Consider the following 27,823-nt stretch of genomic DNA (forward strand, 5'->3'; position numbering starts at 1 on the left):
ATTTTCTGCACACAGATTTGGGACACTTTTAATTTGTAGACCTCCCACCGGGGATGCTTAAGGGTCAAAGCTGTATAACTGAGAGGAGACTTCCACATAGCCTTTAAAGGAATGTGGAGAACTGACAGGCTTTTGACCAAATGTCCTATCCTCACCTTCTCATGGTGGACCCTGTTAGGTATCCACTTGGATACTGAATGAACCAGGATGGGCTGGCAATTTGGTATTTAGCCGACAAATTGTATTCTTATTGGCCTAAACCACAAGTAAAATGATGGCACAACATGACAGAATTTCATGTCGGCTGAGGTGTCGTCTGATTAAATAAACATGGCCCTCGTTGTTTTTGCCAAGGAACCAGGGTGAACAGTGAAAAGTCAGCTACTGGAACAAATCCTGAAACACATCTGAACTCAACATCACCGTACTATCATCATCATAAGAAGCCTGAATGGCAAAGAAATGGAGCTAGCTGAGGAATTGGATAAGTTTCAAATTGACATAATAGGGGTGACTGAAACAAAAAAAGACAAAAACTGGTGAAATCTTTCTGAGCAATTAATATAAGATGTTATATTCAGGCAATGACAATCAAGGAAAAGAAGGAGTAGTTATAGTATTCAACACTTAAAACAAGGCTAATCTTTTTGAATGGCAGTCAGTATCAATTAGAATGATGTGGACAAATAACAGAATGGAGAAACTGGACAATGAGACTTATTTGTGACTATTGTCAGTTCTACTAAGGTAGAAGTGCAGGAATTTTTTTGAGACTTTGGAGAAAGCTACTCACACAATGAAAAAGGAAAAGTGGGTCCTTGTTGGGGATCTAAATAGCAGAGTAAGGAATGATTGTCAGACATACAGAAATGTACTGGAAAATTTGAAGAAAAGAGCAAAGCTAATAATTGCAAATACCTATTGGATTTCTGCTCAGAACATGGACTGGTTATTACTAGCAAAATGGTCCAACATAAAAATGTGCATAAGTTCACATGGAGAGAAGAGACATGGAATAAGAAAAGTTTCATTGACTATGATATTGTTGATAGTGATGTTTTTCCACTGGTGCAGGAAACTAGAGTGTACAAAAGATTTGAAACTGGAAGTGATCACTATTTAGTCTTGAGTAGGATTAAATTGAATTTCATATTGAAATGAAGAACATGTAAGAAAGTTTTAAAGCGAATAGAAGTTGAGCAGCTCTCAGATGTGAACTGTAGACTAAAATACACAAACATTATTCAAGAAAATAATGAAAGAGTGTGAGAACAGGAAGAAAACATTGATTGATTCAGCTAGAGAGGTATGTAGTGAGGTTGTCTGCAAGGATAGAAAAATCAGAACTCCGTGATGGACACAGGAATTAAAGAGGAAGTGAAGGAAAATAAGAAAGTATATTGAAAGTTCCTGTCAAATAAGTCAGCTAGTGCTATTAGAGAATACAGAGACAAATGTAAGATACCTAAACAAAAGTCATAGGAATACTTTGGTAAGAACATAGAAAATAAATATCAGGAAGCTGCAAAATATTCTAGAGGCTGTTAAAAAAGCTCAGAAATGGAGGAAAGAGTGCTGTAAAAGGAATTAGAGATGATAAAGATGACATGAAAACTGGAGAAAAAGATATCCTTGATGTATAGAGTAATTATTTCAAAAAATTGCTAAATGAAACAAGCAATGACAGCACAGTGGTAAAAAATACTTTACGGGCATGCAATCAGGAATTCATATTCATACTGTTGAGGTATAAATGTCTTCAGTGATTGCACTGCATAGTTCAGAAGGCCTGGACAGAGGGACAAATTCCAGATGATTGGAGTAGAGCTGTCATAGTACCCAAATATCAAAAAAAAAAAAAAAAAAGAAAGAAATAAAAGTGAATGTGAGAATTACAGAGATATTTCCGTACTGAGTGTTCCTGGTAAGATTTATACAGTCCAAAGTCCTTGTCTGACAACAGGTTTAACATCAAAACATCTTCCTGTACTTCCTTCAATTCTTACTGCTGACTTTCAACTCGTATAAAGATTAAGTATTGCATGATATAATGTCCAATTGACACCATATAACCGTAGAATTTTGAATAGATTTTCTCATGGCACCTTGTCATATTCCTTTTGCAGGTCTACAAAACTCAAATACAGATCTTTGTTATGTTCCCATGATTTCTCAACTATTTGACGTAAAGTGAAAATCTGACCCTGACAACAATATGGTGTCAATGAGGTATTATATCAAGCAATACTTAGTCTTTATATGAGTTGTAAGTCAGCAGTTAGAATTGAAGGAAGTACAGGAAGATGGTTTGATGTTAAACCTGGTGTCAGACAAGAATATACATTATCCCCTCTGTTATTTCATCATCTATATGGATGACATTATGAAGGAAAGCAATATTAAACCTGATCAAAATTGGAGATGCTAATCTCAGCTCTTTATGCAGATGATGTTATACTTTTATATAATCCAGTACAAGTCTGCAAGATTCTCTGACTAAATTGAATAACTGTTGTAATAAATTTGGTATGAAAATTAGTAATAAGATGACAATGAAAATAGACAGAAAATTGAAATTATCAACTGCATTGTGAATAGAGAACCTGTAGAACAAGTAAAACATTTCATCTACTTAGGCAGTTTTTAGTGAATATGGTAAATTACATATGGAAATAGATAACAGAATCAACGAAGCTGGTATGGTAGGAAGTCAACTGAATAAATTTATATGGAATAAGAGAGAAATTAGCCAAAACACTAAATTTATCTGTATGTATGACAGTGTTCAAACCAATTTGAACTTGTGGATCTGAGAGCTGGGTTAGAAATGACACACTTTAGAAATCACAGATATGAGATTCCTGAGAAAGATTAGTAGTGTGAACAGATGGCATCAATGGCAATATCATATTAAAAGCGAGGATATTAGGAATGAGCTTGACATTATTAATATCCAGGAATGTTAGCAGAGCTAATCTTAAGTGGTATGGTCACTTAAACAGAATGAGAGAGGAAAGATTAGCAAAACAAGTGTTCTCTGCCAGGTTGGCAGGAAAAAGATCCAGAGGAAGACCAAGATATATGTGGATTGATGTAGCAAAAAGGGCCTTAGAAGACAGAAATATAAGATCTGATAATGTCTTGAAAGATAACAGATTGATTTGGAGGAAACTTCTAGATAGGAAGTTAGTAATGATGTAAGTTGTTGAAGACATAAGTTCTTCTTGTAGTACTAATCATAATATCACTTTCTTATGAGAACCACTGTATAGTGGCTCCCACAAGAATGAAGGGATCTACGAGATGATTCGCATTCATGTGTCATGTACTCTTATAGTTACATAGGACATTCTGCAAAGATCTGCATGTGAGACTATTTTAAAGATTTTTTTTTTTTTTTTGGATGGGGGTGGGGGAGGGGAGGAGTTAAATTGGAGAACTAACCAGTGCTTCTGACCTAATGTCAATCACTTTGTGTTGCACTCTGTTGGGTATCTACCTGGATACTGAAAAAAACGAGAATGAGGCTAGCAGTTTGGGATTTAGCTAACCAAATTGTATTCTTATTGGCTTAAATCATTGTACAAAATGATGGTACAGCATGGCAGGATTTCATGCTGGTTGGGCTATCCCGGTTAAACAAGACCCTCATTGTTTTCATCAGGCAACCAAGAGCAAACAGCAGAAAGTCAGCTACTAGAAGAAATCCAAAATCAACATCAGCAGAATTCAAGATTGGCACCATCAGCATAAGAAGCATGAATGGAAAAGAAATGGAACTAGCTGAAGATTTGGATAAGTACCAGATCAACATGATAGGTATTACTGAAACAAAGAATCAAAAAAAAAAAAAAAAAAAAAAAAAAAAAAAAGTGAGATCTTCCTAAACAAATAGAAGATGTTATATTCAGGCAATAATAATTAGAAAAAAAGAAGTAGCTATAGTATTCAACACTAAATATGTGGATAACTTCTTGATTGGTAGGCAGTTTCAAGCAGAGAACATTCCTCCTCTTCTTAAGGAAGAAGAGGAGGAATTTTGAAGGCATTAGATATGGCAGCTAACAACAAAAAAGTAAAAGTTGGTCCTTGTTGGTGATCTAAACAGCAGGGTAGTCGATGATTATCAGACATAGAAATGTTATCTCTATGATGTGTACACCAGAGATGATAGAGATTACATGAAAACTGAAGATAAATGTATTCTAGATATCTATAGTAATTACTTTGAAAGGTTGCTAAATAAAACAAGCAATGACAGCATGATGGTAGTAAGCACTCCACAGAAAGGCAGTCAGGAATATCTTTTAACACTTGAAGTAGAAGAAGCTATCAAATACCTGAAATGCGGAAAGGAGGTATAAATACAAGTTTTGCAGTGACTGCAATGCATTATTCAGAAGGTCTGGACAGATGGTCAAATTCCAGATGATTGCAGAACAGTTCTCATAGTACCCATCTGTAAAAAGGGAAATAAAACAATGTAAGAACTAGAGATGAATTTTCCTACTGAGTGTTCCTGATATGATTTATACAAGAATACTTCAGAAACAGCTGAGAAAAATAGTGGAAGGTATGCATGGAGAAGAATAAGCTGGATTCATGCCAAATAGAGGTTGTCAGGATCATTTTTTCACTTTAAGACAAAACATGGAGAAATCATGGGAATATAACTAGGATTTGTATTTAAGTTTGGATATCTGGAAAAGGCATATGACAAGGTGCCAAGAGAAAAGCTATAAATTAAAGATGCCAAGAAATTATATTTTTGGTTTAATATAATTTACGAATATATATATATATATATATATATATATACGAGTAGTCAAAAGGCATCACACCTTATTATTAAAATACCCTGGATTAGAGAGAGTTGAAGTTTTTTCACTTGGTTATTCTACAAATTAAAGATGCCAAGAAATTATATTCTTGGTTTAATCCTTTATCCAAGTATTTTCAGGACAGGGCAACTCGTCCGTAAAGATATCTGCTTTGTATTATGGGATACTTAGGCAAGTGATGTGAAGTCATTACTCTCTATATACGAGTGACTGGAGAGCAAATCCCAGGCAGAGAAGGCCAACTGCAAGCAGTTAACCCAGATGGGGCTAACCACCTTGGTATCAGTCATCTTTGAGCTTTAGTTTTGATTGGTCTTTTGGTTGTTCATCTATATGAAATTGGTGAAAAAGGGAAAACTGATTGCCTTTGGCTGTATGATGATATAAAAGAGTTGAGGCTTTTTCTCTGTCTCTCATGCTATCTCCCTGTCTTTTCTTTCTCTTAATGCTATCAGGCTCTCTTGCACCCCTATACTAACTAGTCTAGGCCTATGATGAGCAACTCTTTACTTTTTCACCTCAATAAAGATCGAAACCGGTCTGGGTAGTGACCCTTCCTATAATGAATATCATTATACATGTCCGTAAAGATATGTACTTTGCATTATGGGATACTTAGGCAAGTGATGTGAAGCCATCAGCCTCTATATAATATACGAGTTGCCCTGTCCTGAAAATACTTTAGGCACAAACTTTGTTTGCTTACACTTGGATAAAGGATTAAACCAAGAATATAATTTCTTGCCATCTTTAATTTATAGTATAACCAAGTTGGAAAAACTTCCAACAAGAGAAAAGCTGTTCAAAATGCTACAGGTGTATAGTGTAAATGGGACATTATATCAAGTAATACTTAGTCTATATTTGAGTTGTAAGTCTGCAATTAGAATTGAAGGAGGTACAGGAAGATTTTGATGTTAAATCAGGTGTGAGACAAGGATGTGCATTGTATGAAAAATTATGATAAATAAATGTATTGTTATTCATCATCTATATGTGTTGAATTATCTGAGAAAGTGGTTTTAAACCTGATATTAAGTGGAAATGTTAATCTTAGTTTTTGTTTTAGTTTTAAAATTTGTTTATGCAGATGATTTTATATGTACTTCAGAATAAATCCACTACAAGTCTGCAGTATTCTCTGGCAAAATTGAATAGCTTCTATTCTAAGACCATGTTTAAACTAGTTTTAAAGTTACGGATCAGAGCATCAAGCTAGAAATAAAAAAAAAAAAAAACTTGATCAAAGACTGGAGACCACAGATAGGAGAGTTCTGATAAAGATTAAAGATAAAGAACAAATGACATCAGTGACAGTAACATATTAAAAATGAAGATATTAGGAAAGACCGTGAGATTGTTAGCATTAAGGAATGTGTTACAGCTCAGGGAAGGGGTTGGCATATGGTCATCCGAATGAGAAGAAAGGTTAGCAAAACAAGTGCTCTCTGCCAGGATTGCAGGAAAAAGATTCAGAAGACCAAGATCTAGGCAGATTGTACCGTAAAATTGTCAATTAGAAGTTATTAATGATGTAAGTTTTTCATGTAATGCTATTATAATATACTGTATACCCTCAGAGGGTATATGTGAGAAATTTGATGATGATGATGAAATCTTGTTCACATTTTTTACACATTTTATGAAGATCATCTGCTACTTTGCTAAACAGAAATGTCTTACATCAAACAACTGTTTTGTCAGCAAATTTGGAAACTTCTTTTAATGCTGCACACTCCTACTCAATGCACTAAGAACCAGGGCATCATCCTGTCCCACTTCATTCATCAAAAAATCTCACGTTTGCAGGCCTTTGCTATAGCATCCATTACATTGTAAAATGCAACAGTACCAACTTGTACATCTGATTTTATGCATTAATTGTTATTTTAATTTTCATCTGTTATTCTTTCATTGCTTAATGTGATGTGCTTCATGTCCTTCGTTCTTTTAACTATTTGTAATACAAGCAAACTCTTGCTGAAGTGCCTCTGTCAATATGCAAAACTAGTTGATATTTTTGATTTACTAAAGTGTTTTATGTTGCTCATAAAATACTAATAATCACAAACACGATTTATGCTGCCATCCCGAAGGCTATATACTTGGCGATCACAGAATAATAATGCAAATATAGTCGGAAATCAAATTGATTATTTGCTAATTAATCAACAATTTCGAAATTCCATAAAGAGTACAAAAACCTATCTTAGTGCGGATATTGCTTCTGATCATAATCTATGGGTGGACCTTTCATCTGTAAACTTAGACTGAACACTATACTTAAAAAACATCAACAAAAAAGGTTTGATCTAGGAAAGTTAAAAAACCCAGAGATAAAAACAAAAAACTGAGTCAAGATCTGAATCAAGAGATAGCTCTTATCAAGACTGATGAAGTCATAAGGGTTGATTAATCATGGGACAAATTAAAATCTGTCTTCATAGAGAAATGTACTAATATCTTGTGTCATGATAGAGCAGTAAAAAAGAAAAATTGGATAACTGACTAAATTCTTTCTCTCGTGGATCAATGCAGATCATATAAAAATAGCCCAACAAAATATAAAGAGGTTCATAAAATTATTAATCAAGGAAGCAGAAGAAATCGGGATGAATGAAAAATGCAAAGAAATAGAATTTTTACAGGAAAAGCTGAAAAAGACCTGAGGTATATTTAAGAAAAAGCAACTATGTATCCTTCAAAACAAAAAAAGATGAAATAATATCCAAAAAATATGATAAAATACATTTATCATATTTTTTGGTTGAAATATGTCAACCAATATTTGAATAAAATATTGGTTGAAATATGTAGAACTTTTACTAATAACAGACAAAACACAGAAAATATTTATGAACAGATGGAAGGTCCATGCATTCTAAGATCAGAGGTAGAATGTGCACTGAACTCAGCTAAAAATAGTAAACCTTAGGCTCTGATAGAATACCAGCAGAAATAGTAAAGTTATTAGAGGTGACAACATTACTATATTAGTAAAGTTATTTAATAAGATCTACGATACAGGCATAATCTGTCAAGACTGGTTAGTTGACCTTCATCATGCTACCTAAAAAAGCAAATGCAAAAACTAATGAAAATGTTTCTGAAAATAATTCAAAAAAGAATATACAGAAAATGTGAAGGCGCCATCAGTGATTACTAAATTTGGCTTGGGAACGAGAGAGGCTCTTTTCTGTTCTCAAATCTTATTCCAAAAACTTCCAAAACAAGGAAGTATTCATTTGTTTCATCAACTTTGAGAAAGCATTTGACAAAGTCCAACATACCAAAATGATTGAATTATTAAAAAGAATTGGATTAGGTGGTAAAGATATCAGGATCATCGAAAACAAGTTTTTGATCAAAAGTCATCTGTTCAAGTTGATGACATTATTACAAACTCCATTAACATGAAACGAGGAGTGAGGCAAGGATGTGTGCTGTCGCGTCTCCTTCTTAATATATACTCAGAAGCCATATTTCAAAAAATCTTAAAAGGAAGAGATTAATATAAATGGTGAAATCATCAGTATCATCCGATATGCTGATGACACAGCTCTCCTGGCTGGCAATATTCAGGATCTTCAAAATCTTCCTGAACTAGTGAATGAAGCGAGTGAAAAAATGGGATTAAGAATAAATATTACCAAAACTAAATTCATGATCATAAGCAAAAAACCAATTCTTAATTCAGCACTTTCTTTAAATGGGAAACAGATAGAAAGAGTGACAAAATTTAAATCTCGGATGCTGGTTAAATGGAGAATGCAATCCAGAAATGGAAATAAAAGTTAGAATTGAAATGGCAAGAAAATATTTTCTCCTGATGAAATCAACACTGTGTAACACAATTTAAATTTAGATCTTAGAGGATGCATAGATGAATGCTATGTATGGTCTGTACTGCTGTATGGTGCAGAAACTTGAACCTTGAAGACAACATAGATAAAAATAAATAAATAAAAAAAAAAACTTAAATCCTTTGAGATGTGGTTATGTCAAAAAATCCCATGGACAGCAAAAACGTCCAATCAAGAAGTACCGGAATAAATGGGGAAAACGTGAACTTTTAGATACCATAAAACGAAGAAAGACTGCATATATCGCTCACCTACTTCATAATGAAAAATATAATATGCTTTGTTTGATTATAAAAGGGAAGATAAATGAAAGAAGAGGACAAAGAAGACAAAGAAAGTCTTACTTGGCTGGGAGACATCAGCCAGTGGACTGGCATGAGCCCTGAGGGACTGTTCAGAGTGACTGAGGATTGCTCAAATTTTGCCAAGGTGGTTGCCGACCTCTGATAGGAGATGATACTCAAAGAAGAAGAAGATGTCATATCTTCATTATACTGAAATTAAATAAGGATTTGTATTTGTTTTGTCGATCTGAAAAGACAAATGCCAAGAGAAAAGAATGCTTCAGTTGTGTAGTGTGAACAAGATATCATATCATTACGTCTATATGTAAGCTGTAAGTCAGCAGTTATAAATGATGGAGGCAGAAGAAGATGGGATGTAAAACCAATCATGAATCAAGGAAGAGGAGTGCATTATCTGCACTGTTACTCATCTATAATTGATTATATTATGAAGAAAAGTGGCATTAAACCTGATATTGATGCTGAAGATAATCTCTTCTCTCTGTTTTATGCAGATTTATTTTTAAACATATCCAGTATCATTTAGCTTCTTTAACTAAATTGAACTGCTGTAACAAATTTGTTATGAAAATCAGAAATAATAATAATACAGTAAACCCTCGATTTTACGGACTTTGATTTAACAGACTTTGGATTTAATGGACAAAATTTCCGGTCTGTATGTCATGTGAAAATTAACACCCTGTTAATTTTAAAATGCTTTTAACCAAGATTTGCTTATAATTAAATTAACAGGCTAGTTTTTGTTATTAATTTCCTGTTATTTTTAACAAATCTTGGTGAATAGGCCATCATATATTGGAAAAACTAATTTAGCCGACATAAATGAGTTACCGCTCATAAAACATGTTTGGTGAATGATTAGCACGTGATCACACCAATCGCACTGTTATTGGTTCTTTTGTTGCGTGCCGTGACTTTCTGCGGCAATTTTAACACATACTGCCGATGTTCTGACATGCACTACACCATGCCCGGTAGTGTGCATTTGTCTACTCGTGGTAAATGGTTTATGTTCGTGTAAATCTACTTTATTATATAACGGACTTTCAGATTTAACGGACATCCCCCTCGCCTGAATTAGTCTGCTGTATTGAGGTTTTACTGTAATAAAAGGACTGTGAAATTACTCTTTTTGTTCCTGTTTTTCATAAGAAATAGGCAATGACATCGAAAACGTCAGCTAAATCCTGATTGGAGAATCTGTAGAGCGTGTAAAATATTTTGTCCATTTAGGAACAATTTTTAACAGAGTTAACAATTAAATATGAAAATAGGTAACATAATAAATAAAAGTGTTGTGGGAATTTAGCTGAATAAATTAATATGGAATAAGAGAGAAATCAGTCACAATACTGTAATAGAGCTGTATATAAAGCAGGGTCAGAAATCAAGTAGTTGATATTACTAGAGAAATCACAAGTATGACAGTTCCGATGAAAATTACAGGATTGAATGTACAGCATCATGGAAGTATCATATTAAAAATGATATTAAGAAGGAATAGAATATGTGAGCATAGTTAATCTCAGGTGGTATGGCTATTTAAACAGAATGTGAGAGGGAAGGGTTAGCAAACAAAGCAAGTATTTGATGCCACAATGGCCAGAAAAAGACCAAGTGGAAGTCCCAGATCTAGGTGGATTGCTTCAGTTAAAAAAGCTTTAGAAGACCAAAATGTGAGATCTGACAGTAGTATCAAGATTATTGTAGCTGTAACAGATGCAGACTTAGTTGGCAGCAAATTGTCAGCAGGACCTCAGTAACAGTATAAACATAGCCTGTGGTGCTATTATAGTGTCCTGTACACCATTTGAAGGTAGTTATCAGAAATTTGATGGTGGTGATGATCATTTTTAGTATTAATGTATTTAGTTTTATTTAAATCTATTTTTAAACATCCACTTTTCCCTTTTGATTTTTGTATAAATGAATGATTGAATCACTTTTAGGGTTCCTCTTAAAGTTCATGAAGCACAAAATGCTAGAGATGCACTAGCAAAGGCTATGTACTCACGTCTCTTTGAATATATTGTCAACCGCATTAATCGTAGCATTCCATTCAGTTCGTCATCATATTACATTGGAGTATTAGATATTGCTGGTTTTGGTAAGTCAAAAGTTCTTGTCAGAAAAAAAAATATTTTAGAGTATTAAGTTTGCTACATGCACATATATTTATATATGTGTGTGTGTGTTATTTTTGTATATATTATAAAACACACTTTTCAAATGAAGTATTTTTTGGATAGCACTATATTTCATAGAAACCTGTATTGCACACACACACACACACAACACACAGTTAGTGTGGGTGTATGGATCATCCTTTTAGCCATGTCACATTGTATTACCATTTTGGACTGTTCTTCCTTGGATATCATTGCTAGTACATGTATCATTATTGCTTGCATGGACTCACCTGTAGATGACATTCTAGTTCATTCCAAAGGTGTTGTTTTGGGTTGAGTTTGGGATTCAATTTAGGACAGTCAAGTTTTTCTGCATCAGACTTTGTTTTACAGAATCACCTGCAGCATGATGTATTGTGTTGTCATGTTTAAAGATATATGGATCTATTCCATAAACATGAAGTATTGCATATCCACCTGTATTGATCCTTCTGAGTGCTAGAATCAAAAGTTTGAGTTCAAACCATGAGAAAGCACTCCAGATCATTACATTTCTATTACAAACAGGTGTCATTCTATAGAAACAAAACCTCTGCAAATTTTTTTGTTGTACTAATAACCTGAATGTCTGTTTGATCATTTCCACCTGAGATTTATGCACCACCTTTGCAAGCAGCATTTGTCTCCTTGGCATTAGCTTCAGTCTTTAGTGTGTTTCTTGGCTGTAGTGCTACCATCACATTTTCATTAGTTGATAATGTTTGCCACCTGTTAATTTTGAGTGATTTGGGTTCTTTTACTGGTGTTACAAAAGGCTAGAACCTACTGGTATGACATTTTATGATAACTCTTTTTTCAAAGTCCATAAATTCTCCATGGCATTTGACAGCCTACAAAGTGTGTGTCTTTCTAAAATGAATGGATAGAGCTCCCAGTTAGAAATTCTGGCCTTTTTGGCCTAGTGAACATTCACTACTTCATATTCTTGGTAGGATTTGAATATTTGTAAAATATCTTTAGGTGCAAGATGAATTTCATCACACATTGAGAGGCATTGCCCTGTTTGTTAGCATCCTGAAGTAGTTTGAAAAAGTCCATTGGTATTTAGAGAAGGATATCCAGATTATTTGTGTTTTACTTCTATGATCTATCTATCTCAGCAGTATAGTCATTAGTATCTGTGCCTGTCATATTGGAGACATTTCTTCACCAGGGAGGTTATTATTAGTGCACCTATGCAAAATTGCATTCTTCCATTGGATGAGACCTGGATTCAGTCTCATTGTAATGAGAAGAGTCTTTTTTTATCAGTTGAATGTTAATATGCAGATCTCATATGGAGGTAGCAGTTTTTATCCTGGAAACTTGGGTTTTTCTTCCTGCATACAAGCAAATTGGCCAGAGATTAAATTTACCAGAGAAATTTCAAACAGAAAAGGTTATTACTTTACAAATTTAAGCATAAATACTAGTTTTAATCTTCTGTTGAACATATGCACAACACTGCACATATGCAGCCATTTTAAATTCAAACTTTTAATGGAACCTTTGACATAGGCAAAGTGTAAAAACACATAAATGCAGTATATACAGTTTTTTATTTTTTTTTAAAGGAAACAACAAATACTTCAGACAGAGAATAAATTTATCCTCGGTGTAACTCAAAAATGAATATTTCAAATAAGGTGATGGACTGCAACAGTCAGCTACTTAAGTGCTTGTGCTATGCAGGAGAAGGATAACATCATACAAATGAAACTCAAATAAATAGTATTATAGATATATTTAAAAAAAAGGTATTATCCATATTACTTTATTATATATATATATATATCTGTAACACTGTTTACACACACACACAAACACACATGAATTTATAAGCATATTTGTGTGTATATATATATATATATATATATATATATATATATATATATATATATATATGTACAGCAATTCCTCGATTAATGCGCCCCCGATTAGTGCGTCATTTTTTTTTCGATACCCAAATTCGATTAGTGTGCCTATATATATATATATATATATCTTAAAAATAAATTTGTTACAGATTTTCAAAATTTTCAATCTATACATTTTTTATGGCTAACTATTTTAAAAATCACTCGCCAGGATGAAATAATTTAGTTACCGATTTGAAACATTTTATGGAGTTATTTTTTAATGGCATACTATACTATTTCCATGTATGCTATGTTCTAAATTTACCACCAAAATTTATGTCGTCTGCTTTACATAACATTTTGCTGATCATATCTCATGCAGTTGTTTTCCGTACTTTTTTATTTTAAATTATTTTCCTAACCTTTAATCATGAGTAAAATAATTAGTGAGCAAACAACAGAAGTGTGAAAATGATTCGAAAAGTAATCTGATTGGAAGAAAAACTTGAAATAATAAAGCAAATGAACCAGGGGAGTCCAGAACAAAGATAGGACAAGAACACAAAAAAAAATGGGTGAATCACCTGCTGAATACAAAGAGAAAGGTGAGGCTGCTTGAAGTTCATCATGCATGCACTGAAAATCAAAGTATTATAATGATTGAATTAGAGAGACTCCTTTTTACATGGATCAAAGATTGTAACCAAATGAAAATTATTAAATCAAAAGCATTGTCTCTTTAACCTGGAAAGAAAGGGCTATCAATGATGGAAAAGAAGAAGAATTCCACTTTAATGCTGGGTGATTTGAAGGTTTCAAAAAGAGAAATAGCCTACATAATGTTCTAATCACAGGCGAAGCTGCAAGTGCCGATAAGGAGATATCCAGAGATTTTGAAGAAAGTTGTGTAAGAAGGGGACTATTGTGATCAACAAATATTTAATGTCAATGAAACTGGCCTTTTTTTTGGAAGCGAATGCCTTCCAAGACTTTTCTAGCCAAATCAGAGAAATCTCAGCCTGGTTATAAAGTCGCAAAGTCGAATGAAATTACTGCTAGCAATTTGGTAGCACATTCTTCCACATTGTGCAAATGATTCTGAGTGATTCCAACCTACTAAATTTAGATGCACAGCAGGAAGATCCTGAAGAATATGAAGAAAATTTAATCACTGACAAGCCCAAAAGAGGTTTCACAGAAACAATTTGAAAAGCGTTTTCGTATAATCAAAGTTTTTAAGCAGCAATTCTTAGGGACTCCTTGGTGAAGAGAGAGCCAGTAAAATTTGCAGAAGATGCAATAGGGCTATACTATACTGTCAGTTGTAAGAAAAATAGAAACAGAATGTTCGCCAAACTACGTTAGCTCAATTCTTTGTTAAGAAGCAGAATAATAAATTTATATTTTGAATATGTTTTATTGTCTTTCAACTTCATGGTTTTCCTTTAACTGATCCCTGAGACATACCCTAATTCTTTTATAAAAAAAATTAAGGGTCAAAAAAGAAATCTGAGGAACGAATTATACATTTTCCCATAGGTTATTATATTTGATTAGTGCGTTTTCGATTAATGTGCCTGTTTTAAAGAACGCATTAGATGCATTAATCTAGGGATTGCTGTATATGGGCTCTTTTATTTAGACTAACAAAAATTAAAATTCTAAATGTGTACAAAATAAACACTCTCCCCAACACCCTTGCAGGAATACATACATACATTCCTTAACTGTGATCCATGAAGTCCAGACATAATCCTATGAAATACCCAGATGTTTATCGACTGTGGTGTATCAGCAAGACCCCAAACTATAGGCAGACAGAAAAATCTTGTAATGCACTGTTTCATCCTATACACATACGAATATGAACACCAGCATTAAACTATTTGGAAGTTTCCAGGCTGGTCTACCTACACACACAAAGCTCACAAGCATTCACAAGAATAATCATCTTTTTTAATTTGAATAACCAGAATCCTACATAATATATCTGTTGATATCATGTTAATTAATTAATTTCCGTTAATGATACAACATAAGTTCCTTTGTACGGGAATGTACAGTACCATCTAAGTTCCCCCAAATTTTATCCGGGATTTGGAACCGTCATGGCTGACCAATCAGGCCTATGGCTGGGTCAGTATTCCTGACTGTAATCAGTGTGTGTGTCCACAACCGGTTTACCTGCTTGTGGGATGAAAAACCCCAGATAAACTACGGGAAAAACCCTACTGTCCATGCCCAAAACCGGCTAACTTGGCTATGGCTGAGGAAGATCCTTTAGCTCCTCACGTTGTTGATGGGAATCGAACCTAGGACACTCCTTCCCGGGGCATATGGTTGTGAAGCACAAAGCCACTGTGCAGACGATATCATGTTAATCCTTTACGATTTAAGTCTGCCTATATATAATTTTTATGTATCTTCTAGATTTAAAGAAGTCCTTAGTAATTAGAATAAAAATTAATCTTTGATAATAAAACAATTCAGGCTTTATCAGTTATTCATTTATCTTATTTGTTATTTCTTTTTACTACAATTGCTAGTTAGTATTAACAAAAAAAAATATGAGTTTGTATATTTATAGTCTCAAAAGCTATCAATAAGTACATTGAGGTTAAAGGGTCCCCATTCATCTTTGTAATAGAATAAAATCATGCTGGAAAAGCTTTCTACATCACATTTTCCATTTCATGGTAGGCTCATTTAAATATTCCTAATATCATACCGAGCATCTAACACAGGTGTTTTGACTCTTGGTATAACAACAGAAGGCAAATATTCTGTCAAGTTGTGGAGTGGAGCACTCCCTACCTTTCATATGTGGGGATGTATTTAAAATTTAAAGTCAGAATTAATTCAAAACATTTTTCTTTGTCATATAGATGATGAAAAATCTATTTCCATAAATGCATTGAAATCATTGGTATACCTAGCATACTGAGAAACCCCACAATGTTAGGGTTCAAGAGCTTAGATCTAGAGACTGCTAGTTGTGTGTAGGTTAGAAGGGGAGAAAAATCACATTTACATCATTGTTTGGAGAAGATTTTTTGCATTTATTGAGAGGATGAAAATATCCACAAGAATTATTCAATAAAAATTCTCGTAGAAAGGCTTAGACGTTGATTAAACATGCTTATTAAATAATTTAAGGAATTAACAACGTACACAGGATATAAATTAAATTAAACTTTAATCTATATTTCCAATATTTGGGCAACATCATGTTGCCATCTTTACAGGAACTTAAAATAAAGACACGTGCATGCAGGCACTACACACAGTAAATGAGGACGAAGCAGGAAGCTATTGTTTCTCCTAAAAGTCCTGATGGTGCCCCCTAGCGGGCTATGTAGGTATTCTTGGCTGTTGGGCTGATGGTCTTCTGATGTAAGTCTCCCAAATTTGGGTCAGGCTCATGCAACCAAATTTGTTGAGGTTTTGGACTGTTTCTTAGGGCTAAGGCTGATTCCACGAATAGCCTTTCAAATTGATGTAAGTCTCCCAAATTTGGGGCAGTCTCATGCAACCAAATTTGTTGAAGTTTGGACTGTTTGAAGGGCTTCATGGAATCAGCCTCAGCCCTAAGAAACAGTCCAAACCTCAACAAATTTGGTTGCATGAGACTGTCCCAAATTTGGGAGACTTACATCAGAAGACCTTCAGCCCAACACCCAAGAATACCTGCATAGCTTGCTAGGGGACACCATCAGGAGAAACAATAGCCTCCTGCTTCATCCTCATTTACTGTGTGTAGTGCTTGCGTGCACGTCTTTATTTTAGGTTCCTGTGAAGATGGCAATGTGGCATTGCCGAAATATTGAAAATATAGATTAAAGTTTAATTTAATTTATATTCTGTGTATATTATAAATTCCTTAAATTATTTAATAAGCATATTCAAGAAAAAATAAATGAGTTTGAGAAAGGAATCAAACCTTGGAGATTCAGTGGCAAGCCTGAAGAAAACATCGATTGATTCAGCCAGAGAAGCATGTGGTGAGGTTGTCTGCAAGAATAGAAAAATCAGACTTCCATGGTGGGCACAGGAGGTTAAAGAGGCAATAAAGGAAAAGAAGAAGTTAATGAGATTGTTCAGTTAATGAGTGCTCACTTTGCTAAGATATATCAACCAGGTGTATGTAACATGGTACATAGTGCTACTTGGATGAAGAATTAGAGGTTCATGAAAATGAGGTCGAAGAGCTGTTGCATAACCTGGATAAGAATTTATCTATAGGGACAGATGGAATATCAGCACATTTGCTAAAGGAATGTTCACCTGAATTGGCTATGCCTTTCACATGTTTGTATAACTTGAGCCTCAGCTCAGGAATGATATCACAGGAATGGAAGGAATATATGATAGTTCCATTGTACAATGGTGGTGCAAAAGCTGATGTGTCTAACTACCAACCTATCAGTATCTGTGGTGTAGTGGTGAATATTTTAGAGAAGTTGGTAAGAACTCACATACAAAAATGAGTAGACAAACATGCTATATATACTCTTCAGGGAACAGTGGGTTTACTAAAGGAAGATCATGTTTTAGCAATTTCCTCATATTTTATAACAATGTTACGGCTGAGTTGGATAAAGGGAATGGATACACTATGATAATGTTTGATTTTTCTAAGGCATTTGATAGGATACCACACGAAAGACTGTTACAGGATATGATAGTACTACATGAAAAATTTACATTATTACGAACTTCCTATCTACAGTTTTCCTCCAAATTGGTCTGTTACTTGTCAAGACTCCAGCATTACCAGATCTTATATTTCTATCATCTAAGGCACTTTGTACCGTATCAATCCACCTATATCTTGGTCCTCCTCTGGGTCGCTTTCCTGCAAACTTGGCAGAGAACACTTGTTTTGCTAATCGTTCCTCGCCAATTCTGTTTAAGTGACCATACGACCTGCGATTAGCTCTGCTAACGCATTCCTGGATACTGACAATGTCAAGTTCTTTCCTAATATTCTCTTTTTTAATATGATATTGCCATTGATGCCATCTGTTCATGCCTCTAATCTTTCTCAGGACTCATATCTGCGGTCTCTAGTCTTTGGTCAAGTGTTTTACTTCTGACCTAGCTCTCAGATCCATAAGTTAAAACTGGTTTGAACACTGTCTTGTATACAGCTAATTTAGTGTTCCGACTAATTTCTCTCTTATTCCATATGAATTTATTCAATTGACTTCCTACCATACCAGATTTGTTGATTCTGTTGTCTATTTCCATATTTAATTTACCATCTTCAGTAAAAATCGTGCCTAAGTAGCTGAATTGTTTTACTTGTTCCACAGGTTCTCCATTCACAACACAGTTGACATTTTCAATGATTCTTCCTATTTTCATTGTCTTTTGTCTTTTTATTGCTGACCTTCATACCATATCTATTACAACAGTTATTCAATTTAGTCAGAGAATCTTGCAGACTTGTAGCAGATTTATTTAGACGCATAAAGCAAAGAGCTGACATTAACATCTCCAATTTTGATATCATGTTTACTACCACTTTCCTTCATAATGTGATCCATATAGATAATGAATACCAGAGGGGATAATGTACATCCTTGTCTCACACCAGATTTAACATTAAACCGTCTTCCTGTACTATCTTCAATTCCAACTGCTGACTTACAACTCAAATAAAGACTAAGTATTGCTTGATATAATGCCCCATTGACACCATATAACTGTAGCATATTGAATAGCTTCTCTATTGGCACCTTGTCATATGCCTTTTCCAAATCGACAAAACTTAAATACAGATCTTTGTTATATTCCCATGCTTTCTCGACTATTTGTCGTAAAGTGAAGATCTGAAACTGACAGCCTCTGTTTGACCTGAATCCAGCTTGTTCTTCAAGTTTTTCTTCCACAATTCTTCTCAACCATTTCTCAAGTATACTTGCATGTATCTTAACAGGAATACTTAATAGGGATATACCTTTGTAATTCTCACATTCAGTTTTATTTCCCTTTTTATATATAGGTACTATGAGAGCTCTACTCCAATCATTGGGAATCGTCCCTCTGTCCAGGCATTCTGAACTATACAGTGCAGCCACTGTAAGACTTTTATACTACCATACTTCAGCATTTCTCGTCGAATATTATCTGCTCCTGCTGCCTTTCCACTTTTCAAGCTTTTGATGGCTTTTTCTACTTCAAGTATGGATATGTATTCCTGACTGCATGCCTGGTCAGTGTTTTTTATCACTGTGCTGTCATCACTGCTTGTTTCATTTAGCAAATTTTCAAATTAATTACTCCATACTTCAAGGATATCTTTTTCTCCCATTTTCATTTCACCTTTATCATCTCTAACTCCTTTTACAGCACTCTTTCCTCCATTTCTGAGCTTCTTCAACAAGCTCCAGAATATCTTGACACCTTCATATTTATTTTCTATGTTCTTGTCAAAGTCCTCCCATGACTTTTGTTTAGCTTGTTTTACATACTGTTTAACTTTCTCACATTTGTCTCTGTATTCTCTAAGAGCACAAGCTGACTTATTTGCCAGGAACTTTTGATATGCTTTCTTCTTTCCCTTCACTGCCTGTTTAACTTCCTGTGTCCACCATGGAGTTCTAATTTTTCTATCCTTGCAGACAGCTTCACCAAATGCCTCTCTAGCTGAATCAATCAGGGTTTTCTTCAAGGCTTGCCATTGAATCTCCTAGGTTTGGTTCCTGTTCTCAAACTCTTTCATTTTTTCTTCAATAATATTTATATATTTTAGTCTACAGTTCACATCTGAGAGCTGCTCAACTTTTATTCGCTCTAAAACTTTCTTACATGTTATTCTTTTCAATATGAAATTCAATTTTATCCTGCTCAAGACTAAATATTGAACACTTCCAATTTCAAATCCTCTGTACACCCTGGTGTCCTGCCAAGGAGAAAATATCACCATCAACAATAACATAGTCAATGAGACTTTTCTTATTCCTTGGAGAATATGGGATTGGAATATAAACTTTTGACTGGATCAATCTGGTTTGAATCTGCCAGATTTAAGGTGACCGTGGTGTTCTTCAGGGTTTAGTTCTTGGGTCATTATTGTTTAATCTATACGTTAATGACATCAGGAAGGAAGGATATGACATCAGATGTGCAATTGTTTGCCGATGATGTGAAGATAGGCAGCGCAATCAGGGATGCTACTGATATTCAGCAATTACAAAATGCCTTTATCTGCTTTCGTGATTATAATGTCTTGGTTATTTTTTAAGGAAATAAGGGCTAGATTTTCGGTTTGAGTTGGTGCTTAGTTTTTTGTTTGAATTTAGTATACACGATGTTTCCATTCGTATTTTATCAGCCAGAATGGTGGGTAGGGATCTTAAACCTCTCTCGATATGATACACGATATCAAGTTTGTTTACTGACCTTGGAGCAATGGCGTAGTTCAAACCTTTATTTAGCAGCAAGAGTTCACCTTGGGTGAGATTGTTGTTTGATTGGTTGATAACCAAGCAGTAATCCGATGGTGGTTGGTTTGCTCATAACATTGTTTGTGGGCGATTGGCTGCTCCTTATGATGTCGGTTTGTGATTGGCTGTTCCTTTCATAATGGCGTCTTGATGGTCTTGTGCTTTTCTGTTGTTGTAAGGCTTGAAATTTCATTACTAATTTTTCTTTGTTTTTCAGTAATGATGAGTGCTTGGTCGAGTCGTCAGTGATCCTGTCTAGAATCTCCCAAATTTCTGGAATAACGTAGTCGGATAACTCAAATTTAAGTTGTAGAACTTTGGCTTGGGTGGATGCTAGATTTTTATGTGCCTCGTGGATTTGTTCTCTAACAAGGCTTTTTCCAACTGGGCATTAATATGGAGCGCTTTGGCTGATTTAAACTTCTTCTTTAGTTTAATGCAGTTGGGTATTACGTTGCTGTTTCTACATCGTTTCAAAAAGGCTAGTCGATTTGTTAACAAGGAAACACGTATCTTTAGCTTACCGTAGAGGCTGCACTGCTTGTCGGTCACATCTCCATGGATTATGATGATTCTTTCTTTTAAGGTTACACGGTGATCAGCACTCATATTTGTAAATTTAGGGACACAAAACCACATGTGTTGAACAGATTATTTTATTAATTACTAATAAAATAAAACTTGACGTTTTGACTCCTATATCGAGGTCATCATCGGAAGAATACAACTGTATAAGGAACCAAGCTACATGCTCATGCCCTGTATACCGGTAAACTAAATCTACGTAGTTAATAAATCCTTTTTCGTAGCCTGACCTCTAGTGATGATAAAAATAAATAAAAATAAAATAAATTAATAAAAAAAAAAATATATATATATATATATATATATATATATATATATATATATAAATACAACTACAATAAACTGCTAAAGTCCTCATGTATTAATATTCTTCTGGATAGTTCTGATTGTTATAAAATGATTTCTTTCAGTTGCTGTTGAATGTTACAATCACTTCACCAGGTTGTCTTCTTGTAGTGGGATTTTTCTAAGGCTAGTTTCAATGACCAGGATTTATTAGTCAGCTTTGACATAACTTCCCTTTTCACCAATTTCCCGATCAATGACACGATCTTGCTCCTACAGAACGTATTTCCACATGACATCACGGCCCTCTTTGCCCACGTACTCTGCTCCGGATATTTCGTGTGGCAAAACAATTGTTACCTTCAAAAAGAAGGTGCAGTCATGGGCTCACCACTTTCTCCCCCAATAGCTAACTTTTATATGGAAGACTTTGAGCAACGTTCTCTAGAGACAGCATGTATAAAGCCAAAAATTTGGCTCAGATACATCGACGATATTTTCGCCGACACCACGGTCACGAAGCTCTAAATACATTCCTTAGCCACTAAACAAACAACACAAACGTATCCAGTTCACCATTGAAATAGAAAAAAATAACTCTCTTCCTTTTCTAGACACACTTGTCACACGTCTTCCCTCTGGCTATCTCTCCTTCTCAGTTTACCGTAAACCTACACACACAGGCCAATACATACACAAAAATTCTTACCACCACCCAACACAAAAACTAGGTGTCATAAGCACTCTTAAACACAGAGCCCTAACTATTTGTTCTAATGAACAGGCTCTAAACCAAGAATACAAGATCATCAACCAAACACTTATCAAAAATGGATACAGTAAAAAAACTATTCACAAGATCCTCCATAAAGATACCAGTAAGAACAAAAAAGATTTCAAGAATGCTATTGCCACTTCGCAAATACAACATTAAAACTACCTTTAAATCCCCAAATAAGTTAAGACACCTACTCAGTTCTTCTAAAGATCCTCTTCCACACCTAGCACACCCAGGGGTATACAAAATACAATGCACATGTAACATACCATACATAGGGGAAACAGGGCAATCTATCCCAATCAGACAAGACAAACACAAACGACACATTAAATACCTCCATTTTGGTAAAACCAGCCTTTCTGACCACGCACTCCAAAGATACCACAGAATTGACTGGAAAAATACCAAGTCCCTACACCGCACCAAAATCTAGTTTGAGAGAAAATTTAAAGAGTCATGTGAAATGCTCAAACACAACCCAAATCTCAACAAAAATGATGGCCTAACCATTTCAAGAATGTGGAGGACCCATCTACAACCTGTATAACAACCTAAACTAGCCTTAGAAAAATCCCACTACAAGAAGACAACCTGGTGAAATGTTTGTAACATTCAACAGCAACTGAAAGAAATCATTTTATAACAATCAGAACTATCCAGAAGAATATTAATACATGAGGGCTTTAGCAGTTTATTGTAGTTGTATTTATTTATATATATATATATTTTTTTTTTAAATTTTATTTATTTATTTTTAATTAATTAATTAAATTTTATTTCATTTTATTTTTATTTTTTTTATCACTATAGGTCAGGCTAGGAAAGAAGGATTTATTAACTACGTAGATTTAGTTTACCGGTATACAGGGCATGAGCATGTAGGCTTGGTTCCTTATACAGTTGTATTCTTCCGATGATGACCTCGATATAGGGATCGAAGCGTCAAATTTTATTTTATTAGTAATTAATAAAATAATCTGTTCAACACGTGTTTTTGTATCCCTAAATTTACAAATATGAGTGCTGATAACTGTGTAACCTTAAAAGAAAGAATGATTATTTGTTTTGAAGAAATGGACTCATTGGGAGTTAGATCTGGCAGAGGTCAAAAAATCAATCGGCTCACAACAGGTGATCCGACATGGTAATAATAGCATTGGTTCCTGCTGTTCACATGCTGTATCAAGACACCTGGATGTGCCTTACACAACTGTCTGGAAAATTCAATGGAAGATTCTATATTTCTACCATTCCAGATAACCCTGATACAGGAGTTGCACCCACAGGACTTTGAAAGTCGATGGACATTTGGTTTAACATTCCTTGCTCGAGTGGAGTTAGACGTTGTGTGGCCATGGATGATTTTGTGAGGACATGAGGCTTACTTTCACCTAATCGGTGCTGTGAATACCCACAACTGCCGGGTATGGGCTAAACAGAACCCACATGCAATCTAACAAATTCATTCTCAGCATTTGGATCACTGGGCTGCACTCCACAAGTCCTTAAACAGGAGTACTTTAATTTTGTTCAACCTGTATATCCCTTATGATCTTAAATAGGTATGAATTATATTTCCTGAATTTTATTAATTCTGATGGAATATTATCAACACCTGGTGTCTTGTTAAGACAATTTATTTAGTGCTCCTTTAAATTCATCTTGTAATATGGTTGTGCTAATTTTTTCTGCATCAAGCCTTGTTTCATCTTCCATGGTCTCGTTGTCTAGATCATTTCTTTTTTAGAGTTCTAACTTCTACGATGTTTCAGAAATTTCTTCCTTATCTATAAAAATGCAGCCCTGTTTATTTTTGATAATTGTGCTTCTTGTTTTGCTGGCTCATTCCTTTTATCATATTATATGCTTTATTGACACCCCCCCCCCAGTCTTGGATAAATCTTCTATTTCTTTGTACTTCTCTATATGCCACTGTTCTTTTGCTTCTTTATATATTCTGTTTATCATATTTTTCAGTTATAGTTTATATTTTTTCTCACTTTCTTCATATGGAGAGGTTTTTTTTATTTTCTTCTTGTATCTGTTTGGTTTAGAATGTCTTGGATGATCAAGGCTTTTTTGTTGTATTTTACTCCTATGCAATCATTAGCTACCTAGTTGATTGTGTCCTTAAAATGAGTCCATTTTCCTTATGTATTTTTCTTTCTGCTCTCTTCGATTTTAATGCTTTCATCAGTTTTCTGTATATAAATTCTATAGTTTCAGGTTATCTATATTCCATTTGGCCTTTTTCTTGATTCTGATAGCTTTTTGAATTTCAAATTGCATTTCAAGAAAACAAAATTGTGGTCACTGTCCATGCAGCTCCAGGGTAACTTTTGCATGATTTTACTTGATTCCTAAATCTATTTCTTGTCATAATCTATTTGATACCTTCCTATATCCCCTGGCATTTTCCAAATATACCTTCTTCTTTTTGGTACCTCAAACCAAATGTCGGCAATTTATCAGATTAAATTGACGGCAGAATTTTATAAGCCTATTGCCTCTCTGATTTCTGCATCCAAGTCCATATTTTCTCACCTCACTACCTTCTTTTCTTTCTCCAATGAATGCATTCCAGTAAAAACAATTTGCTTAAAAATAATTTATTGACTAAATTATTTTATTGTAATTTATTTTGATTTATCTATTAATGCAAATGGAGCCATCTTCTTGTGGCCAATAGTGCACATAATATCACATGCTTTGAATTGAAATGTTTTCTTTTTTGTGTTTTCCTATAATTGTATTGACGATGGCTATGAAACTTAACTGGAAATTTTACAAATAATGACATTCAAATTAACGTAAATGATTCCATTATTAATATGTTATGATGAGTTCATGCTTAAGAGCTTGATCATTGAAGCAAATCTTTAAAGCCCTGTTTTTAAATGTGTTAGTGACTCTAGTTTTTGTGTTGGGTGGTGGTAAGAGTTTGTGTATATATTGTCCAGTATGCGTAGGTTTCCAGTAAAGAGTGAAGGAAAGATGTATTCTAAGGACCTCCCGCGATGAGTCTTTTGACTCCATGGAGGCCTGAATAATAATACATATTCTGACTTTCAATTTTAATTGTGAATTGTATGCATTTGTGTTGTTTGTTCAGGTGGTTGAGGAAGGTGTCTTAAGTATGGTGGCTGTGGGGCCAAAAAATAACTTATGTTAAATTATTGATTAGACCACCACTTTTGATTTTATTAAAAGTATAAAAGATAATTTACATGGTCAAGAGAACAAATTCAAATTTGGCCTCTTGCCCATGTAAATATAGGATACAGCTTTGATGTAGGTGTTTTTTTTTTTTTTTTTTTTTTTTTTTTTTTTTTTTTTTTTCTCCCACAGAGGTCAGGCCAGTTAAATAACGGTTAGTCAAGGTCATGCCACTTTGACTTATTGTTTGAATTGTAATATAACTTGTCTCTGTATGTGTATTTATCTGCATGTGCGTACCCCAAATGATGGCCTTAATGAAGTTAAAATGTCAGGAAATTAAAGTAATTATTCTTAACATGATAGTAGCTGCCATAATTTTATCAAAATGAATGCTGATCACTGTGCAAGATTAAAAGAAATGATAAATACAAAATTCCACAACTTTATGCTTCTAGGCAATTAACAAGAATTGAAAGTTTGTTTGTGCTGAGAAACAGGATATTTCTTTTAATTCTGTAATAGACAAATGTTAGAAATTTGAGGCATCACTACCTCTTTATGTGGGGTACTGAAATCTTTTAGAAAGGAAGAACAAATGAAGAAGTTGGTACTATGAAATTTTTTCACATGAATAACAAAAATAGACCATACATATAAATACCTGTAATCTTTGTTTTTACTTTAGATTATTATAATAAACATCAGTATTTTGTGGCTAACTAACAGCAGTTGAAAGTGAGAAAGATAGCCTCTATAAAATGGTATATTATTTAACCTCCCTACTGGCAAGGTGGATGAAATAGTGAGACCAAATTGCACTTCGTATCCATGTTATTCAACAGGTGTTGCAGAATCTTATACAGATTTAGCTGGACATCTATAGATGTCATGGCTGGTTAGGGGGTTAAAGAAAGAATAAACATCGATATGGCACAGCAAAGTAACTACAAATGAAAATTACTGCTATATAGCTATGGCATGTGATAACACAATTTGTGTCAGATTTACCAAACTTAATTTGCTGAAAATTTTTTATTATTAACTCATATATTAATGACTTTTTCTTTGAAATTACCTTTATTAGGATGTAATTCTGAAGAAACATTTTCAAGGACAGATTAGGTGTTATAATTATTTTTAAAACATTTATATATATTATTTCATGTTATATTGCAGTTCAGTATAATTCTACCTATATAAAAAAAAAGTGATAGTCAGTATTCAACAAAAATACAAAAACCAAAATAATGAAATTCAGTTTGTGACTGCACTTATCTGGAATACATTCTGCAATACACAGGAGAACTTGTGTATTGCAGAGAAGTGCAATTTCATGGATCAATTGCCTTAAGGTTCAACACTTTAAAACCAAGTTTAGTAGTGTAGATAAGCTTATACGCTGGTTAGACATGCTTCTAATTTTTAGGAAATGACAATATAAAGTAAATTATTAATTATAAAAACTTTAATTAATAACCACCTATATTTTGGCAATGTTACATTACCAACTTCAGAGATCATAAAACAATGACATATGCATGCAGGCACTCACACTAAGCAAATGAGGCTGAAGAAAGTCAACTGAAGTCAGTCCTAGAGTCCTAAAAGGTGCCCCATTGTGAGCTAAATTGGGTTTTCGGCCACCATTTGGCTGACGGTCTTAGAATGTATGCTTCCTAATGTATGCTTTGTTGAAGTTTTGAAAGAAATATGACCTTACAACCACATAAGAAATTGTCATCTCTTATCTGTTCCACCAAAGCCAGCCATGTCTAGACCGACTTGGAGTATACCAGGTCCCTTGCAGTTGCAAACTGTTCTACTATGGCCAAACAGGCAGGACAGCCAATACCAAGATATCCGAACACAAGAACTACATCTGGTTCCATCAATACAGCCATTCAGGATACACTGGAAGAAGGCCACTTTATTACACCACAGCAAGTACAAGTATGAAAGACTATTCCTTGAATATGCCTCAGCTCTGAAAAACTTTCCAAACCTCAACAAATTTGGGTGCATTAGACTGCCCCATATTTTGGAAACATATTCTAAAATCATCAGCCCAATGGCCAAGACAACCTAATTTAGTCTGCTAGGGGGCACCTTTTAGGACTCTAGGACCGACTTCAGTTGCCTTGCTTCAACCTCATTTGTGTAGTTAGTGCCTGTGTGCACATATCGTTGTTTTGTGATTTCTGAAGATGGCAATGTAACATTGCCTAAATATAGGTAGTTATTAATTAAAATTTTTATAATTAATAATTTAGTTTACATTGTCATTTCCTAATAAAATTAGCAGTAAGATAAGCAGTAGATAACTGTGTGTGTGTGTGTTTATGGATAAGTATATTTTGCTTAGGAAGAATTCGTGTACTGATTTCTGTGTGTAGTTCTGATGTATCCAGTGGCATCCATATGAAGCAGGACGAATGCCGGGTTGACCAGAGAGAAGATGAAAGGACAACCTAGTGGAGATGGCTGGCATAGGGAAGCCTTCAACAGAGAAAGATGAATACAAAT

At 34.3% G+C, this 27,823-nt stretch overlaps 1 protein-coding gene across 1 annotated transcript in view; it reads left to right on the plus strand.

Moving 5' to 3' along the window:
* The window catches only part of jar (Myosin heavy chain 95F jaguar), a 517,008-nt gene that overhangs the window by 149,231 nt on the left and 339,954 nt on the right, over positions 1–27,823 (plus strand). Inside the window, exon 10 of the mRNA XM_090395608.1 lies at positions 10,962–11,119. Within this exon, the coding sequence (XP_090251734.1) occupies positions 10,962–11,119 (158 nt within the window). The remainder of the gene's footprint in view (positions 1–10,961; positions 11,120–27,823) is intronic.

The sequence above is a fragment of the Typopeltis vanoorti genome, chromosome 7, assembly GCF_054136105.1.
Source record: "Typopeltis vanoorti isolate ZY-2024b chromosome 7, IOZ_Tvanoo_1.0, whole genome shotgun sequence".
Classification (NCBI taxonomy): Eukaryota; Metazoa; Arthropoda; class Arachnida; order Uropygi; family Thelyphonidae; genus Typopeltis; species Typopeltis vanoorti.